We start from the raw sequence: 19,990 nt of genomic DNA on the forward strand, positions 1-19,990 counted from the left end.
GCGTGTGTGCGTGCGTGTGCGTGTGCGTGTGTGAGGGAGAGAGGGACGGGGAGAGGGAGAGACTCCTGGAACAGGTTTTCCTCCGAGGTCTCAGCAGGATTTTCTCTCCTTTATCGCTGGGGAGCTGTGACTCCTCTCGCTTCACAAGGCCCGTCTCTGTCTTTTTAGATGTGCGAGAGGGTGACTCCGAACGTGACTTGGCTTTACTCGCACCCTCTTGGCCTTTTTGTAGCCAGTGCAGGGGAGAAGACTCTTACGTGTTCTCCAGGCAGTCCTATTCACGCTTCACGAAGATTTCTGCAAGATGGCAGCTGATGTAATGTTTCTATCGACGGCCTCGAGCAGCGACCCTCAAGTGCATGTTGGGATCGCGGGGTGGTAGGAGGAAGGTTATAATGCAGCTTCCTGGACTCTACGCCCTCCCCCCCCGGAATGTGCACTCGAACCTGCTTGGGTCTGTGACGCGCTGCTCCGAGGACCACACTCTAGGAAGCAGTGAGATGCCTTCTCAGCAGTGGTCCTACGTCTCCGTGGCCCAGTGTGTGTTTTGCGTTACGGCGCGGATCAGCGCGACAGGCTTCATGTCGGGCCCTCAGAGGCCAGTGGCGGCTGCGCTGGGCAGCCGCGGAGTGAGCAGAGCCTGCCCCCAGCCCCCAGCCCCCAGCTGGCACATGACTGACCATGACACCACTGCCCTTTCGCCACCGCTCCTGGATATGGCCAGTGAGTTCTTCCCAGCACAGAACCTTAGGGAGGCACTGCCAGTTAATTGGCCCTCAGGACTCATTCATTCATTAAACAAATGTTTACTGAATGTCCTTTCTATGCCCAGCACTGTTCGAGATAAGCCCATGAACAAAGCAGGCCAGGACCCCAGCCTCTGAAGGAGCCGTTGAGTGGGAGGAGGTGGGCTGGACGCACAGGGAGTGAGCAGTGTCTGTGGGTTTAGCAGGTGACTCGGCTCTGCCCTAGAAGTGGGGACGTGTGAAGCAGACGGGAGGGAATCAGTGCAGTGTGGGGGCCACAGGGCACTTGGACTGTAATTTTGAGTGGGCCCTGCTGAGAAGGTGACATGTGAGCAGACATGAAGGAGGTGAGGGCGTCTTCAGAGGAACGTGACTGCCGCCCCTGCCCTTCAGCGTGGCCTGCGTTTGCACCAGGACTGCGCATCCGGGGCATGGGTGAGGCGGGAGGAGGGGGAGGACTGGGCGAGGCCTCGCGATAATGGCGCTGTCCTCAGCAGAGATTCTCTCCCCCTCCTCACTGGCGACGGCACCGACCTGGGGGAGGCCCGAGGGAGGCTGCGAGTCAGCTGATGTGCTGAGGTAAGTGCTAAGACGAAGAGCCTCGGTTCCAGGAAGATGATGTCTGCACCCACTAGCCGGGATGCGCGCCCTCCGCTGAGGCTGGGAGCTCAGTCTGTAGGCTTCCGTGGATCTGCTTAGGACGTTAAGAGTTAAAGCTTAAACGCAGGTGTGGAAACAAAAGGGCTGGTTGCCTCTTTTGCTTTTTTCTTGCTCTTTTGGACAAGGTTGTTGAATCTGATCCAGAAAAAATAATAAACTTGGCCCTCATTGCCTCGCCGTAAGTTCTTGCAATAAAACTCCCAGCGCTGGCAGAGAGAGTAATGTTCTGCTCTTTAAAAAAGTCTGGTAGCATAACCAGAATTCAAAATACACGTGTTGTGCGCGGTTTCCGTGGGGAAGAGCGGTCGGGGAGGAGGGGGCTCAGTGTGCAGTCCGACACCCGGGGCTTGTCGGGCAACCAGGTGCTTCGCGTTTGCCCCTTCGGTGGCTGCCTGCTGAGACGCGGGGTTCTCCGAGCTGCTCCCACAGGAAGGTGTCTGTCATGTCAGGGATGTCAGAGGACCGGGCTGTCGTTAGCAAGCAGGGGGCGAGTCCAGTGGGTTCTGGGGGTAGATGTGTGGCTACTGAATGATCCCATAACTGGTTTTTAGGTAGAAAATCCAATCAGGAGCTCCGAGGCCTGGCCGAAGAGCCATTTCCTGGGCAGTGAGGGAAGCAAGGGTTACAGGAATGGAGAAGTCACAGCTTAGCCTTCCCTGTGAGTAGCAGCCTGGTGCTTCCATTCAGCAGGCAGTGAGTGGGCACCCGCGTTGTGCCGAGCTCTGTGCCAGGCCCCGGAGACTCCGTGGGAACCAGCCCCCGTCTTGGTTCTCGAGGTGGTGGTCTCTGTCGGGGGGTGGGGTGGCAGGTTTGCTGGTGAACAGTAACCATTCCTGTGAGAGGGGGCTGGACTAGAGGTGTGCGCAAGGCACGTGGGCAGCTCCATCCTGAGGAGAGGGAGGGAGCCTGGGAGGTCTTCCAGAGCAGGTGACACCTGTGGAGGACAAGGAGTGGTGACCAGGTGAGCGAGGCGAGACGAGCGGTCCAGGCAGGGCACAGGATGTGAAAAGACCAGGAGCCTGAAGCAGCGTGAGCTGCTCTGCCCCTGTGAGTGACTCCGTCTGGCAGGTGCTTGGGGGCAGTGGCGGGAAGTGGGGCGGGCAGAGGCCCTCTCTGCTCTTGTGCCAGTCAGGATGCTTAGCTGCTGTCCTGTGTCATCATGTGTTTGCTTCTTAGAAAGATCTCCCAGGTGACAGTGTGGAGGAAGGGTGGAGGGGGAAAGGGCTGGCAGCTTGGAAGCCAGGAGGTCCCTGTAATGGTCGGGGTGCAGGGACCGGAAGAGGGTGGTAGGTGGCAAGAGCCTGCAAGTAAGGTGAAGAGCGGGGTGGGCTGAGTAGCCTTGGAAAGTTTCTGCCACTGGATCCAAATATAAAATCCTGCTCTTAACACTTTGAAAAGCAATTCTGTATCCAGTTACGTAGTTACTACCCTTGCAATACTGCCTGTAGCCCTAGATCAGGAAGACGTTGTTTTCCCTGTTTCCTGTTTTTTGTTGTTCTTGTTACATCTTTGTTCTTCCACAGGCTTCATCCAAGCCATACTCTGACGACTAGGTGGGGACTGGAGCGCTGACCCCTAGGGCAGGGGGCGGCACTGACGAGCCATGTCTGTTTCAGGAGGGCTCTGGAAGGTTCTAGCATGACGCCCTTGCAGACTGGACGAGGACAGCTCCGCGGGGCCCCTTGCAGGTGCCGAACGGCCTGCGACCCAGCAAGTGGTGTGTGACGCGCTTGGCCCGCGTGGGAGTGTACCTGGAAGCCACAGACCTCAGCCTCGTCTGCTCCAGCTTCCCAAGGATTCAGATGACTGTGTAGGGGACACACACATGTGAAACTGAGGGATTTTGGCAGCTAACAGAAGGGTTCTCACGTGGTCTCCACAGACTTGAAGCAGGAGTCTGGAGACTTTGTATCCATAGAAAGAGTCACTGGGTACGAGAAGGGAGCAAAGCGCTCCCGCCTGGTGAGGACCTGGGGCCTTAGGGGCCATCCTCCCCACCGCCACCTCCCCAGACCGTCTATGCTTGGTCTCCCGCACCTTGTCTCCCTGCAGTCTAGACTGGCCCTGTGAAAACATTTGTTGGAGGTTTTCATGAACTCTCAGTGGTAGCCCATCTCACCCAAACTAAACACTACGGTCCTTACCAATGGTCTATAAGGTCCTGTTGGACTCCTGGCCTCCTCTGTGATCCCTTGGACCTTTTCTCCTGCCCGCCTCCCCCTCACCCCTGTGCTCCAGCCACACCGGCCTCCCCCAGCCGGACCTGTCCACTCACTGCTGCCCCACCACGAGCGCCCCGCCCCTGCCATCCACGAGGCCGGCTCTTCATCTCCTCTAGTCTGTAACTGCTCAGGGACTTTCTCCGTTATCCCCCGTCACAGGACTTTAAGGGGTGGTGCCCCCATCCTCTTCTCTCCGTTTACACTGCCCCATAGCTCTTATTAACATTTGGTTTGTTCATCTTATTCTTCTGACTTACAGTTACTAGGCGTAAGCCCCACAAGAACAGGGAACTTTGTCTGCTGCCTTCTCTCCTATATCCCCAGCACCTGGAATAGTGCCTGACATGCAATAAATATTTGTTGAATGTAGTTTTAAAGCATAAATTAATGACTATGAGATAATAGTGGGCATCAGCTGATTTAAAAGTAAATGTGATCACGGGCCTCTTGCAGTGGCCACACAGATATGGAAAGATATTTGTTGTAAGGAATTGGCTCACAGGATTATGGAGACCAGCAAGCCCAAACTGCAGAGCCAACATCCAGGTTAAAGGCAGTCAGGCAGGGGAACTCTCTGTTACTCCGGGGAAGGGTCAGCCTTTTGTTCTCTTTAGACCTTCAACTGATTGGGTGAGGCCCACACACATGAGGAAGGGCAATCTGTTTTACTTAGGCTGCTGATCTAAATAGTAATCTCGTCGAAAAACACTCTCACAGAAATACTCAGAATATTGTTTGGCCAAGTATGTGGTACCCTGTAGCCCAGTCAAGTTGACACCTGAAGTTAACTTTCACGGTACACTCATCAGGCCACACTCAAACCCCAAGTCTTGTTCTGGGCACCACATTCCAGAGTCTGTGCTGGTGAAGACCTGACAACCGTGGTGTCTGGGGAGGACTCGGGAGGCTGGAACGTTGCCCTGATCAGGGTTGAGTGACATCTTCAAACACTTGAAGGCTTGTCTTCTAGAAGAAAGAGGAAGGGATTCATTGGTCTGGAAGGCACAGCTCAGACAGGTGGCTGGAAGGTACAGGTAGAAAGTAAGAACAGAAATCTTCTGTCTTGGGAGCTGGAGAGCTCTGCTTTGTGGAGGGGTTCAGGCAGAGGCCAGCTGCGCCCGGGAGTCAGAAGTCCCCTGTCCTGGCCCAGCCCCGGTGCTGGTTCTCTGACCGTGGGAAGGCCCTTAGCTTCTCTGAGATTTCCCCTCTCTGCCGTGGAAATCAGAGTAGCCTCCCTCACAGGTGGTGCTGAGGGTCAGGTGGAAACGACACCTGGAGCACTCAGTGGGGGTTGGACGGGCCTCGGTCGGTGCCCCGCGGCCTCAGAGCTGCGGGCGGGGGGCTCTGGAGGAGTGTGACTAGCCCCTTGCCTCGGCAGGAAATTTCCACTGACCCGCAGGCAGGGACGCTGCCTGCCCTGGCAGCTTTGCTTGCTTCTCCCTGGAATGCGCCTGAGGCGTGGCGGTTGCCTCCTTTTCTGGATTCCTCAGGCCCGAGTGTGCGGTCCCGGCTGCTGGCCCTGCAGGGGCGGGCTTGCGCGGGGTTGATGGTGCGTGGAGGGGCCGGCCGGGGGCTGCCCTCCTCCAGGGACCGGCTGCTCCAGGGCAGTGCTCTTAATCACTCCAGGGTCTGTTCCCATGTTGCTCCCCCTTCCTCCTCTTATTTACACTGTTCACATTCTTGCCTCTGGAATGCGCCAGGGCGACACAGCCCACCTTCCACTCTGAAGCAGTGTACTCTGTGCGCAACGTGTTTGAAGCCCGAGTGTCTTATTTCATGGCTGTAACGTGAATGAGAAAGAGGAGCAGAGCGTCCTGGCCTCAACATTCAGAGCTGGCCTGCCAGTGGGACAGGGGCCTTTGGACTGTTGTGGGGTTTTTCGATGACAGGCTTGATAAAAATAACTTTTTAGCATAAGTGCTTTTCAGTGAAAAGAAGGTTTTACTACCATGTTTCGGTCAGAAAGTCAGATAAACATTGTTTGACGTTCAGTGTTGGTGAGTAGCCAAGCTTCAGAGGATGTACACATAGGTTGGCATGGCTATTGTTTGGCAGGTGAATGGTGCAGGAGCTTTTTCTTATGCCGGTGATGTCAAAGCAAGGTCAAAGCTAAATGGTCCCCACTGGGGTCGCTTATAACTGGCATTGGGACATGTAGCACATGTCACTGCCACACTGGGTAGCACTCGAGGGTGCCTGATGCGCAGCAGGTGTGCGGTAAATGGTAGCTGGTGGTGGTGGCGACAGTTTACGCCCAGCTTGTTAATGGTTAGCTCTGAATTTCCCAAGCCAGCACACACCAGAAAGTTCCCAGTGCTGTTTATTACGTACTCAGCAGCCCGGTTTCTAGGACAGAAAGCACTGTCAGTCTGGGGACCCAGTGGATGTCTGGTCAGTCCAAAACGTCGACCAGAACTTCTCGGGCGTGGCGCTGGCACCGTTGACATCTAGGATAATTCCTTGTTGCAGGGGGGCTGCCCTGTGCACGGTAGGATGTTCAGCAGCGTCCCTGGCCTCTATTCACCAGATGCCGGTAGCTCCTGCCTGCCGGTTGTGACAATCAGAAATGTCTCCAGGCATTGCCAAATGTCCCCTGGGGGACAGAATCACCCCTGGTTAAGAACCCTCGGTGTAGAGAAAGCTGTGAGGTGCCGTCACTGGGCTCTGCAAACTATGGATCACTCAGTTCTCACTGAGGCAGAGCTGCTCAACTGTGGCTGAGCACTGGAGTCACCAGGGAGCTCTGCAAAACCCTAACGCCCAGGTCCCTCCCCCAAGATTCTGGCTGGTCTGGGGTGTGGCCTGGGCCTCAGGATGTTTAGAAACTCTTCAGATGCTTCCAGTTTTCAGGTAAGAGGGGTAGCACCACATTACCAGGTGATGGAACCAGCCTGGTGAAGTGCGTCTTTGCTAGCATTTAAAACATCTGTGTATGTATAGCTGAGGGGAAGTACCAATGCCCAGTGCCCCAGTGAGGGCAGGTGCTGCTTGGTACGAGTGTGGAGTTGAACACGCCGCTGTACGGGGTGGACCTGTAGGCAGCACTCCTGCCGTCAGCCCGCGTTTAGTCTGGGCGTAGCTGCTTCAGGCGCTGCTTGCTTTTGTTAATGACAGTGACTGTGAAAAATTCTTTATTGCCTTATAATTGACATACCAGCTTCAGGCGTTCCGCACGATGATTCAGTATTTGAAGGAACTGTAAAATGATCACCACGGTAAGCTTAGTTAGTACCTGTCACCGTATTTAGACCTTTCCCCCTGTTGATTAGAGCTGTTAAGATCTGCCGTCTCTAGCAACGTTCAAACATACAATGCAGCGTTACTAACCGCAGTCCCCATGCTGTGTATTACATCCGCATGACTGACTTTATTTTTTAACTTGAAGTTGGTGCCTTTTGACCCCTTTCAGCCATTTCACTCACCCCCCACCTCCTGCCTCCGGCAACCACCAGTCTGTTCTCAGGACCTATCGGTTTGGTGTTTTGTTTTGTTTCTTTGGATTTGCATGTGAGGCCATGTGGCATTTGCCTCTCGCCCTCTGACTTACTTCACTCAGCGTAATACCCCAAGGCCCACTCATGTTGTTGCAAACAGCAAGATTTTACTTTCCTTTTCTATGGCTGAACACGCTCCGTGGTATATGGACCACGTCTCTATCCATCCCTTCATCGGTGGACGCTCGTTGCGGCATCTTGGCTGCAGTGAGCTTGGAAGGGCGCCTGTCTTTTCAAATTAGTGTCTTCGTTTTCTTCAGATAAGTGCTCAGAAGTGGAGTTGCTGGATCCGGTGTTAGTTCTGTGGTTAATGTGAAATTTAATACAAGGCATTTGTAATTCTATGGCTTGGGAATTTTGTGAGCCTCTTTTTATCGTCCACATTTTGAGGCTTCGCCCTGACATTGATAAAACCAGTTACAAATGCTAGCCGGTAGAGACGACATCATGTTTTCACCAGCAGGTGAGTTTAATGACAGCGCAGCAGCCAGGTGACGGCCTTCCTCCTTTGTGTGTGTTGATTATATTCACTGTGATACGCGGGGTCAGCAGTGGTCTAAGTGCATCCAGCAACAGTGTGGGACTTGCAGAAATCATCCCGAAGGTTTTATGAGCATCAGTGTAACAGCCTTTCGCCTTCGTTATCTCTGGGAATTTGGGGTCTTGCAACACACGTCTCACTGCAAGGAAGGAGTGTGGCGAGGCAGGAGACGGGCGAGCTCTGGCTGTTCTTTTTACCTCATTGCTCGGGAGACCGTAAACCCGAGGGACTCTGGCTGTGTCCCGAGTGGTGACTCTGCTGGCAGAGGCTGCGGCTGTGGGAGGCCTGGACGCCTCGTTCAGGTGCTGGCAGGACTGTGGGATCCCTTGCACTGGCCCAGAAGCCCACTACAAGCCCGTGAAAACACTCACCGAAGCTTCCCACTTGACTTGAAAACATCACTTGAGAGGTTGGCCTTCAGTTTAGGTATCTGGGAACTATCCATGCCGAGTCGGGTGACTCACAAAGCAAGCCTCCGGTCCCTCATCACAGAGTGCTCTAAAAAAGCACAGGCAGGAGACTGGGTGCGCTCGGGGTGGTCTGGCAACGAGCTTATACCGCACAGCACAGGGCCTGTATTCAATGCCTCGCAGCAGGCTACGATGAAATAGAATATGAAAAGGAATAATGTGTGTCTACGTATGACTGAAGCAGTGTGCTGTGCACCAGGAATTGACACAACATTGTGAACTGACTGCACTACAGTTAGAAAAAAAGAACAGGGCCACCCTGCATTGACTGCAGTTTGCCATTACCTGGGGGAAGCAGGCTTGGGCCCCATTACCTGGGGAAGCAGGCTTAGGCCCCATTACCTGGGGGAAGCAGGCTTGGGCCCCATTACCTGGGGGAACAGGCTTGGGCCCCATTACCTGGGGGGAGCAGGCTTGGGTCATTACCTGGAGGAAGCAGGCTTGGGTCCATTACCTGGGGGAGCAGGCTTGGGTCCATTACCTGGGGGAGCAGGCTTGGGCCCCATTACCTGGGGGAAGCAGGCTTGGGCCCCATTACCTGGGGAAGCAGGCTTAGGCCCCATTACCTGGGGGAAGCAGGCTTGGGCCCCATTACCTGGGGGGAGCAGGCTTGGGTCTAGTTCTTGAATCAGTTGCTGAAAAAAGATAATTTTCCTGTGCCACAGTGGGAAGAGGTTGGGTTGACAAACATCCATTTAACTGTCTGATAAATGCTTTTCTCTAATTATAGTTCAGTTCTAGGTGACCGTACCTCGTTAAACATGCAATTCTGGTTTTTCTAGGTCTCTGCGGGTTCTGTGGTCCACTTTTCACCAGGAAACTTCTCCTTGTCAGCAGAAACAGAAGAAAGGCCCTTCCCCCATGGAAATGAGCATCTGCTAAACTGGGCCCGAAAGGAGTACGGAGCAGTCACTTCGTTCACCGAACTCAAGATAGCGAGGAACATTTACATTAAAGTGGGGGAAGGTAACTTTTGTGCGGTTTCACTCAGTGACTGATTTACAGCAGTCGGTTCTCTTCCCTGAGCCCAGGTGGCTGGGCAGGAATCACAGTGCTACCCATGGCTGGAGCGGCAGGGAAGGGCCTGAGGGGTCCCTGGGCTCTGCTCCCCACCACGTCCCCTCCTTCCCTTTCTCCTTCTGAGGACGCAGGCCTGGTCGTGGGGAGCAGCGGGGGGGAGCCTGGCTGAGAGAGGAGGAGCCTTTGGCTAGGACGCAGAAGTCGCCGGCACACAGAAGCCCGGAGAAGTGAGGGGAGGCCAGAAGCTGAGGGCGCGGGCGGGGCTGGGTGGCTGAGGGAGCGCAGGAGGAGCCGGCGGGGGGTCAGCAGTCAGTGCTTCCTCCTGCCCTTACTCTGAAGCCAGGTCAGTTTGTGGTCTCGAGACGTCAGTTAAATTTTGGACAATAATAGAGGAAAAGTGTTTGAATGTATTTTTAATACTAATGGCTGTTACAAGGACAAATTATTGGAGAAAGGAACTGTTTGGCCTTGATAAGAAATGGCCCGTTTTGATTTCTTTGCCTTGCAGAGGGATATAAATAGCTGGTGATTCAATTTTGAAAGCATATCACTTTTAAAATAACTTCTTTATCATTATTTTTAGTTGAGCATATTTGGAGCTCCCAAATAAGTTACTAGAAATAACAGCTCTGGTAAGTGGGTCCTTGTTAGATTGTGTGAAGATGGCATTTCAGGGCGTCAGGGTCTGTCTGCCTGCTTTTGATTTCTGCAGGGGTTGTCACCTCCTTCACAGGTAGCATGAAGGGTGAGTTACTGAGTGCTCACTCCCAGCCCTTCTTTGAATCTGGGATGTCTGACAGGTGCAGAGAAAGGTGGACGCTGACGCTGAGTGTGTGCCGTGCACAGAGGCCGTATCAGGCGCCTTTGCATCCACCCGACTTAACCCTGCCGGTGACCCTGGGAGGAAACCGCTGTCTCCACCGTGTTGCAGAGGGGCTTGTGGAGGGCTAAGCTAACTTGCTCAAGTCCACATTACTAGCAAGTGACAAAGCCAGAGCTCAAACTCGGGCTTCTTGACCCTTGAGTCTAATGCTTACTGTCTGATGCTGTGTTTTGAGTCTTAGCCAAGTAAGCACAACCTAAGCATGAAGTAGGCTCCCGGCGGGGAGGCTTGTTCAGTCAAGGGGAGGGAGCAGGAGCTTCAGACCAAGTCGGGTCCAAAGCACTGAAGTTTTTTGCTCAACTCTCGTGGTCGTCAGGAAGCTAGCGACAGACGTCGTCCCATTGGGACAAAACAGAAAGTCTCTTTTCATAAAGGTTCTGAGCTCTGACTATGGCCTCTGTTTCTGAAGCAGAACTCGAGCACTTGAAAGACTTCTGATTACCCCCTTGGAATCTGTTAGGATAAGAACATGTGTCACGGCCCCATGTAGAATGTGGGGCTCCATTTTCTCGGCAGTGCGTGCACTTCTGTGTGCAGGAGTGAGGGGTCGCATGGCTCCCCCGAGGCTGCACACTGGGTCGGGAAGAAGTTTAAGAACCTGGTGTTTTGCCCAGTGAAAACCAGTTAACTTCTTGGCAACAGCTTTGGAGATTCCAGTCACCAGTGGGGTATAAATCACTGGCCCACACCATGGAGAGGAGCGGCTGGGGGAGTGAGGGTCCGTGGTTAGGCTGGCGGACCCCAAGGCGATATCCGTCACCGTGGACTGGACTCTGCTGAGCCTGCCTCGTCCACTGCTTTCTCACAACCTGACCTGTCTCCACCCAGCCGAGCTGGGGATCCTAGGCCATGAGCCTCCTCCTGGTCTATCCCTAGTGGTTCTCAGAGTGTGGTCCCTGCCCAGCAGCATCCTCATCCCTGGGGAACGGTTTAGAAATGCTGGTTCTCAGGCCCACCCCAGACCAACTGAACTGAAAACTCTGGGGGCGGGGGTCCAGCCATCTGTGTGCTAGCAAGCACTCCACGTGATTCTAACGCTCGCTGACATCCAAGAACCACTACTCCCACCGGCGTGGAAGGACTGAGGGCTTTCAGTGCTCACCCCAGCTGGTCTCACTCACTGTGAGGCTTCAGGCAACGCTCTGACTTACCACTGGAGCCTCAGTTTCCACGGCTGGAAAAGGAGGCGTTTGCATTGCCTCCCAGGTTCCTAGAGTGTTATCCTAGCTCTCAAAGTCATTTGTCAATCTTTTCCTAAAATACAAATAAGCATGTGACTCCCCTCCTCCCCCACACTTGCCAGGTTTCTACCCGGGGATTCCCCTTCGTGGTTTCCTTTCTGCTTGGCAGTTGGTGTAAGTTTTGATGCCAGACGTGGGGAAGGCCGCTTCAGGGGGAAGAAAACCACACACATGCACACACAGCAAAACGTGATCGGCTTACTCAAGCTAGTGACAGTGGCATCTGGGAATTAAGCCCTTAATAACAGCACCTTTTAAACAATTAAACCTTTCCTAGTGCCTTCAGAGGGTCACGGTGCGGGTGAGTTTTTTATTTGTCTGAAATCTCACACCGCTGTTGTTTAATTCAGGAAACCTACGCCACGTGCCCACTATATAGATGCCCGCTGCAAACCAGCACGCCTGTGGACCGGATGTCCAGGCCAGAGCCCAGGAGGGCCCTCGTCTCCTGAGTTCCAGGCCTGCCTGTCCCTGGCCTACATCTGCACCCTCTGAGTCTTGATTTTCAGCTTTGCCACCCCAGTATCATTTTCCGTCCTGTGACCTGGGGGAGGCACCCGCAGGCCGCAGCTGCAGGGTGTGTGTTTCTCATCTGCCCAACTGGCCAAACCCTCAGCAGATGTGGAGGGGAGGCTGCTCGGCAGCCAGGTCAGCAGGGCGCTGGCCTCTTGTCTCCGGAGGGGTCTTTCGGGAGGAATCCAGAGTGCAGAGCCAGCACTTTCTTGAAGTGAGCCTCCAAGCAGGGGCCTCATGACCTCCTCTGGTCCCGTGTTCGAGGGGCAGCACTGGGGGGCACGTGCACGGGGCCATGTCGCCGCAGTGTGTGTGTGGACGTCAGCGCAGGGCGGGGAGGGCAGCGCCAGCCCGGTCTCAGTCTCGGAACTCCTGCATGAGTCTTCGCTCCTCAGTGAGACTTGCATATGAATTTGAACCCTGGCATCCTGTCCATTAAATGCAAAAGGCAGAAGTCCGCTCCATTAAAGTGCCAGGGCTCTGATGAATTACCCCTCCTGAAGAAAGTCTGCTACACCTAGAACTTCCTTGACACTGGTCCCGGCTGTCACACTGCCAGCAGTTTCAAGTTCTGTTTAAACATTTAAACCGCTGGATGGAAACCCCATCAGCCACGGGGCTGTGTCAGCGGCATGGGCTGTCGGGGGAGCATCTTTAGACCCTCGACACTTGCATCGCTTTCCCCGGCGGGGGTGGTGAGCAGCCCTCAGCCCGCGAGATAACGTTTGTGAAAGCACCTTGTGAACTGGAAGAACACTCGTGTCTGTGTCAAGACTGTGAGAAAGAGCGAAAGTCTGTCTAAATGTGTCTCCCAAACTGCTACATTCAGTCTTTAGAGTATGAGCTGCTGTGAGGAGTTAATATGAAGGGATGAGTAATGCTGCACGGTGAGCCAGAGAACCAGTTAGGTTGCTGGTTCTTCTTTTAATTGAAATAGCAAATATCCAAAGAGGAGTGTACTGGGGGACAGAATGGGTCACTGGATTCGGCGTTGAGTGTGCTGACCGAAATACCCATTGGCTTTTCAGGTGAAGTGCTTGGTAGACAGATGGCAGTGCACGTCTGCAGCTCGGGAAAGAAGTTATGATCTGGGTATAAGTTGAAGCCATGGGAGTGATTGAGATCATCTGGGAAGAAGACAGAATATAAAGAGGATTGATGAAGGAACTGAGGTCCTTAGCTTTGGTTTATATCAAGATTAACTGTGGAGCTTTTCAAAAAGAAAGCTCCCTAGGCCCCATCCGGATCTTCTGAATCTGACTCTGGGGCCCAAGCAGGGGGATTCTGGTGTGCACCAAAGACTGAGGGCCGCGGTGCATGAGGGGGAGCAGAGGAGGGACCAGTGAGAGGTGGAGAGACAGGTGAGGACGAGGGCAAAGCAGAAGCTCACAGAACAGGAAAGGAGAGGATTTAGACGAAAAGAGGCCACTGGGATTCGCCAGTAGGAGGCCGCTGGCAGCCAGCAGGGGGGCACTTCAGGACGGAGGCTGAGGGGTTCTGAGGCCCTGACTGTGGGCTTGTGGTTCCCTGTGTGCTGCACTTGCCCCGTGTCACTGTCACCTTCTCTCCTTTGAGTCTGGTTACCACGTAGTTCAGTGTGTTTCTTTACTTTCAGATCAAGTGTTCCCTCCCACGTGCAACATAGGGAAGAATTTTCTCTCCCTCAATTACCTTGCCGAGTACCTTCAGCCCAAAGCTGCAGAAGGCTGTGTGATATCCAGCCAGCCCCAGGATAAAGAAGTGCACATCATTGAGTTAATCACCCCCAACTCTAACCCCTACAGGTGAGTGTGTGTGTGTGTGTGTGTGTGTGTGTGTGTTTTCCTCACTGAGAAGCGAGGAAAACAAAGATCTGATGTGACTTGATGTGATTCTCACGAGGTGGGAAGAGGTACCGTCCTCCCCGTGTGAGAGGGAGGGCACCAGTGCTTTGGGTGAGAAACCATGAAGAAGAGCGTACAGGCACCGGTGGTGTATTTTATTTCCTGCGTCTGCCTCTAGACCCCACGTACTCCAGGTGAGTTCCTGACGCCTCATCTGAACCACCTGGTAGTCGTCCATCGGTGTCTGCGGGAGGTTGGTTCCAGATCCCCCTCCGTTACCAAAATCCAGAGAGGCTCAAGTCCCTTGTGTGAAATGGCATAGTGTTTGCATATAACCTGCACACATCCTGCCGTACACTTTAAATCATCTCTGGATTACTTACAATACTGAATACAGTGTGGATGCTCTGTAAACGGTTGCCTGCAAGTGGCAAATTCAATTTGGGACTTCCTGGAACCTTTTTGGCCCAGTATTTTCCACTCGTGGTTGAATCTGCAGATGTGGGACCTGCAGGGACGGAGGGCGGACCGCGCCCGTCACAGGACAAGCAGTCTTACTCTTGTCCAGCCCTGCTAAGGAAATTACAAAATGTGCCTTATTGACATAAGCATCATTTAAACAACATTATGTTTTTTAACAAAATCCTGTTTATAATGTCCTCAGAACATTTTTGCACTCATAACTGTTTACCTTAAACTTACATGTGAGTGTGTGTGTCAGAAGACCGGCCCTTCGCGGTGACACACCAGAGAGCCATTAGACACCACCTGCATGTGCCTGTCCCGCCCTCAGCGTCCTTCCCCAGGACTGGAGATTTAACCCTCTCCATCAGGAATGACTGGGGAATTTAAAACAGAGAAAAGGGGGAGAGGAGGCCCTTCTACTCTGACTTGCATTTCATGTGCACTAGTGAGTTAAATTGTAAATTTGCATCGTAGAGAGACTTCCCAGTTAAAATTCTAATCAAACTTTGATTTCAAAAGTGAATAAACTACAGATCAGTTTTTACCAAATTACCAGATTCCGTTCTGTCCCATGTGAAGAATTTTGTGGAAATTAAAATGCAGTGGGAATTGAAACAATCTGGCAAATGTGCTTAGATGTTCAGCCTGAGGCTTCATTTGAGCATATCATTCATTCTATGCTTTACAAGTGTGTCAAACCAAGATGGAAATGAAGACTTTGCCCTGAATCCAGAATGACAGAGATGTTGTTGTTTAGTAAAATTTTCTCTTTTGTACTGAATTCTTAGAAGTTTGGATTGTGTTTATTAATTTTCCGGTAATCAGTTGGTTGACCATCTGTTTTTTTGTTTTAATAACTGTATATCCAGAAGTTTGGGAAAGTAAATGCAGATACGAGTTTGTAGCAAATGTTAATGGCTTAAGCAAACCTTTCATAAGTCAGGAAATTCTCTAGCCTTTGGCCTCTTATTTTATTCTGAAGTTTACTAGTTTTTTTCTGCCTTGCCTCCCTCTTACGTCCACCCTGCCACCCTCCACTCACCAAACTGCCACCCACTTCTGGTTTTGAAGGATTTTGAGCACGTGGCAAACTAGAATGTTACACATTGAAGGTGTCAGAGGTTGAAAAAGCAACAATTCTGCTTCAAAAGGAAACTCTTCTGGTTTGTTCAAGTCCATTTCAAACAGTGGCTCTACTGAGAAGCCACCTTTTGTTTTCCAAGGAAGAGAAAAATATTGGTGGCTAATTATCAGCAGGCGTGTTTTTGCATTGTTATGTAAAACCATTTTGTTATGTGTGCGCTAACAATCCGTTTTGCACATGTCATTTGCCTGGGATTCAGGCCAGCTTTTTAATCAACTGGCCAGACACTGGAAACATGAAGACTTGGAAGAGGGGACATAGTTGCAACTTCCTGGCATTTGGTGCTCACTCTGCCTTTGTTTTCCATCCACAGTGCTTTCCAGGTGGATATAGTAATTGACATAAGACCTTCCCGAAAGGAACCTGAGGTGGTCAAAAATCTCATCCTGATCTTGAAGTGCAAGAAGTCTGTCAACTGGGTGATCAAATCTTTCGACATTAAGGGAACCCTGAAAGCTGTCGTAAGTTGGCCAAGCATTTCCTTGTTTGATGAAGGGCAGTAATTTAACCTGAGTGTGAGTGTGTTATTTTTGTAAAGTTTCTGCCTCTCTGGCATCTCTCTTCACGCTCTCCGTTATTTTTCACTTTGTAAAATGAGCTGCTCCTTGGCTTCTCCCTATAAGAGCGGTCAGGGTGGTGGTTAAAAACATGGTCTGAGGTCAGTACAGACCCAGATTTAAGCTTAGACTCTGCCATTTACAAACTGGGACCTTGGGCAAGTCCCTTCGCCTGTCTAGACCCCACCTGCCTCATCTGTGAAGTTCCTGGAACGCACAGGAGTGCCTTCCCGTCTCAGTAAGTGGAAGACTGCGAGCCCGATGAAGCCCTTCCCGGCCGGGAGCCCTGCAGGGGCCTCGGGGACGCGGTCCTGCGCGTCAGCTCCCCCCCCCGGGGCTTAGGTGTTTAACGGAGGCCTGGGAACTCCGCTGGCTCCAGCTCATTTTTCTTTTTTGAGATAAATGCTTGGTATTGCCTTGCCTTTTTGCTTGCTTCTAACTTCTAAGGGTTGTGAGGTGATGCTGGAAAGGTACCCCCCCGCCTGTGCCCGAAGCATTGTATTTCATGAAGGAAATACACTTAAGAGGCTTCTCTGGGTGGCGTGAGAGGCAAACAGCAGCTGCTTTCCTGAAAAGTTGAATGTTGAAATTTGGTAAAATAAATCATTTTCAGACACGTTTAGGGAGATAACTGACAGAATATTGGAAGGAAGAAATCCCCCCCCCATTTTTAAGAAGATAATTACCTCTTTAGCATCTCTTCGGTGGGCTCAAATGTTTTTGTTTACTTCAAATTTTCTGTATTTTTACATTTAAAACATGTTTCTTATAAGCAACATATACTTAGGTTTTATTTTTATTTTATTTTATTTTTTAGCATTTTTTAGAGTTATAGTCATTTTACAATGTTGTATCAAATTCCAGTGTAGAGCACAATTTTTCAGTTATACATGAACATACGTATATTCATTGTCACATTTATTTCCCAGTCCATCTCTTTGGTGGGCTCAGATTTTTGTGCATCGTCTTTTTGAAAACTTGTGGCCAGCTCCTCTGTCAGGACCTGCATCGAATCAGCGGGAGTGGGTTTTATGTTTCCAGTATGTGGGGAGAGGGACGCCTTCGGCCTGGGTATTACTCATTCACGGCACCTTCGCGTGATGAAGCAGTGGAAGAGCCTAGGCAGCATCGGGAGCGAGCACTTGCCAGAGGCAGCAAAGCCGCGAGCTCACACTTCTTAATCTTGAAGGAATTGTTTCTGGCTCCTGTGGGTCTTTTTCTTTTTTTCCCTAACTTTGCGAGGATCCCAGCAAGCGGCCGTGTGTAACGGCGGCCCGTCACTTTGGTGTCGAGCACAAGGCCCAGCAGTGACTCGCCGAAGCCGGAGCTGTGCTCACTGCCTTGCCTGGCATGGCCTGAGGGGCGTTGGTGACCTGGGGTGTCTGCAACCTTGGCCGCCTGGCACAGCAACCAAATGTTTTTAATTTCAGAATAACAAAAACAGGAAAGGGAATCATGCTTTGAAAGGCAAAAACATACGGTACCTTTTAATTCCCTGCTGGAGTTCTTGTGTAAATGTTCTTCTGGCCCCGACCCCTCAGTGGTTCTTCCTCCCCCCGAGTGTGCGCGCCCGGCCCCTGGCAGCCCTGGAGTGCACTCTGAACGTCCCCACTTCTCATATGAATCAGAAAGGCTCGAAATGAGATTGCTCATCCCTGTGCAAGGTCTGTTTATGTTACTCTTCTTGGCTGCACTCCTGCTCCAGGCCGGCTTTGGACAATGCACGACAACATTACTAAACAATTGGGTAATGTTTCATGGTGTTCTTTTTCACTCTCCCAGTCAGTTTCATGCTTGGTGAGTCCTTAACTCCCGCCTCAGATGTGAATTCTGACTGTGCTGGGAGGGAGGGTTACCTGCTAATGAAAAGGTAGAGTGGAAAGAGTCCTGGCTGTGGGGCCGGACAAAGGTGGGCTCAGATCCTGTTTCCAGTTGCCATTACTCCCAGTAAATACGGAAGTCTGAGTGCGTGCCCTTGATGGCGCTCACCGGAGAGTTCTTGTGAGGGTCAGCAGAGGGCATTTATTCGTTCAGCGTTTGTTAAGTGCGTCCTGAGTATTTAATCTCAAGCATGCGGCCGGCGCACGGTGAGCTCACATGAGCCTCGGGCTCCCCTCCTCCGAAAAGGGCTGGCAATGCCTACCTCCTTATATTCTGGAGGAGAATTACACAAGGGAACATGTGGAAAGCTCTTAGCGCGGCACCGTAAAAGGGGGGTTCATTTTCCTTCTGCAGGCAATTCTGTACACGTTTGTCTGTAGGCACAACTAGCTTCTCTAAACAAAGTGAAAACAGAGACAAACGTCCACTAAAGGGACCAGAAGGGACTTGCTGGGTGAGGTAGAGGGGAGACCCACTGAGCGTGGGTGCGCGTGCATGTGTCGGGGGTGCGACGTGGGCAGAATGCACCCTCCCCGTGGCAGAATGATCCAGAGGGACACAGGGCTGCGCTGTGGCAGGAATGGGACAGCCAGAAGTGTGCACGTCGCCACGCCCAGGTCCAGCTTTGCCTTCAGGGCCCTGTGGACCATGCATAAGTGCATTTTGGAGGAACCTCCAAATCATGAAAGGCTAGACGGAGGAAACTTGTTGGAAATGTCCCACTGGACTGTTTCATACGGCTTCAGGGCTTCAAGTTTGGAAAAAACAGCTTATTCTTAGAAGAGACATTTTTTAATCCCAGCGGGGCTCTGCACTGCACTGTCTGCCCAACTCCTCCCCAGCCCCTGGCCCAGACGCCAGCAGTTCTGACGCAGGTGTGGGCGGCGGGGCGGGCACCCAGACTCTACTTAGCTCTTCATCCTCATGGAGGTATGGCTGGGAAAGATGGGTGGTATTTGAGACCCTCTTGAACACAACCACGTGGAGTAGCTGTACCGAGGCCTTGGAAAAGCCTGGGGACTCCCAGAAATACAGGATGAGGATTGCTGGAAACCAGCTTGCCTGCTGCTGTCCCAAACCTTACAGCTTTACAAATGTATTGATGGATTTTTAGCCTTGTAAGTCCCAAAGTATAATCAGTGAGGGCTGTACCGAGAGCTCCTAGAGTTACTGTGGGAAGGTGTAACCAAGTCCTTCCATTTTGGCACAGGAAGGACAGGTGGCAGTCATGATGACAGTGTCCTGGAAATGCAGTGTTTTCTCAGCTGTCCAACGACATGAGAGGCTGGGGCAGACGAGGCCAAGCAGTGTTGTTTAGGCCAGGGTTGCCTCTCCAGCCAATCAAAATGACATGCTGCCCCGAAAAGCTGGAGGAGCTGTGCCGGAGAAACTGCTGTGAGCTCAGTGAATACAGAGTTCTAAGAACAAACTGGATCCTTCTTTACTTCATTTTAGTTTCCTTCCTTCCTTCCTCCCACCCTCCCTCCCTTTCTCCCTTCCTTATCTTCCTGTCCCTAAGGAGTTTTCTCTGAACCCGAGGAAGAAGAGCAGAATCCAAACTTGTGAAACTGAGTTTTTTGCAAATGGCTACAGAACTCGGTTAAAGCTCTCAATGGTCCCTTTGCGTGCATTTTTATGACTGGCCAGTCTGGCAGTTTTATCTCAGACATGCACTTCGGGTAGTAGAAGAATATACTGGGTGAGACCCTTTAAGCTTTGAATTGAAAATGTGTGTCCTCAGCCAATATCCCACAACCAAAGAGGCCAGGAGAACTTCGAGGCTGTGAATCTTCTGTGGCTCTACAGTGGGAAAGGATTAATATTTAGTCATGTTATGAGCAAACAGAATGGGAAACAAATGGGGAATTTAGGGAAAATGCTGCGTGTATGCAGAAGAAAATAATTGGGCATGGAAATTAAAGTGATTTTTATACGGCATGAAATGGCATAATCTGCTTGCTGGAAGGGGCTTCCAGCCTTGTTGGAGCAGTTGTTAAAAACGTGGTGACTTCCCTTTGGGGTCCTCTGCAGCACTCCGCTCCCTCGTGTCTGAGAAGAGCATTGCCGTAGGAGTCAGAAGGTGACACGGAAATTTACATTCCATGTCCTTGTTACTCAGAGTCCTTTTATGTCCTTTCCTGGAAAGATTTCTGTCATTCAGTTTCAATTTTGTAACTGATTGCCAAGTGAAAGTTAATTTTAAGACTTACTTGTATTGCTGGATAGAGATATTGGTACTTAAAGGGATAGTAACTTAATTAATACTTTAAAACATAAAATCAGCATATTCTATTAATAGAATTGGCAAAATGTCTACAATGACAGGATTG

At 51.6% G+C, this 19,990-nt stretch overlaps 1 protein-coding gene across 3 annotated transcripts in view; it reads left to right on the forward strand.

Moving 5' to 3' along the window:
- TGFBR3 (transforming growth factor beta receptor 3) overlaps positions 1–19,990 on the forward strand; it is a 179,071-nt gene that overhangs the window by 124,708 nt on the left and 34,373 nt on the right. For all 3 annotated transcript variants that reach the window (XM_072968230.1, XM_072968231.1, XM_072968232.1), the window contains 3 exons: positions 8,916–9,099; positions 13,406–13,574; positions 15,536–15,683. In XM_072968230.1, coding sequence (XP_072824331.1) covers positions 8,916–9,099; positions 13,406–13,574; positions 15,536–15,683 — 501 coding nt within the window. The remainder of the gene's footprint in view (positions 1–8,915; positions 9,100–13,405; positions 13,575–15,535; positions 15,684–19,990) is intronic.

The sequence above is a fragment of the Vicugna pacos genome, chromosome 9 (assembly GCF_048564905.1).
Source record: "Vicugna pacos chromosome 9, VicPac4, whole genome shotgun sequence".
Classification (NCBI taxonomy): Eukaryota; Metazoa; Chordata; class Mammalia; order Artiodactyla; family Camelidae; genus Vicugna; species Vicugna pacos.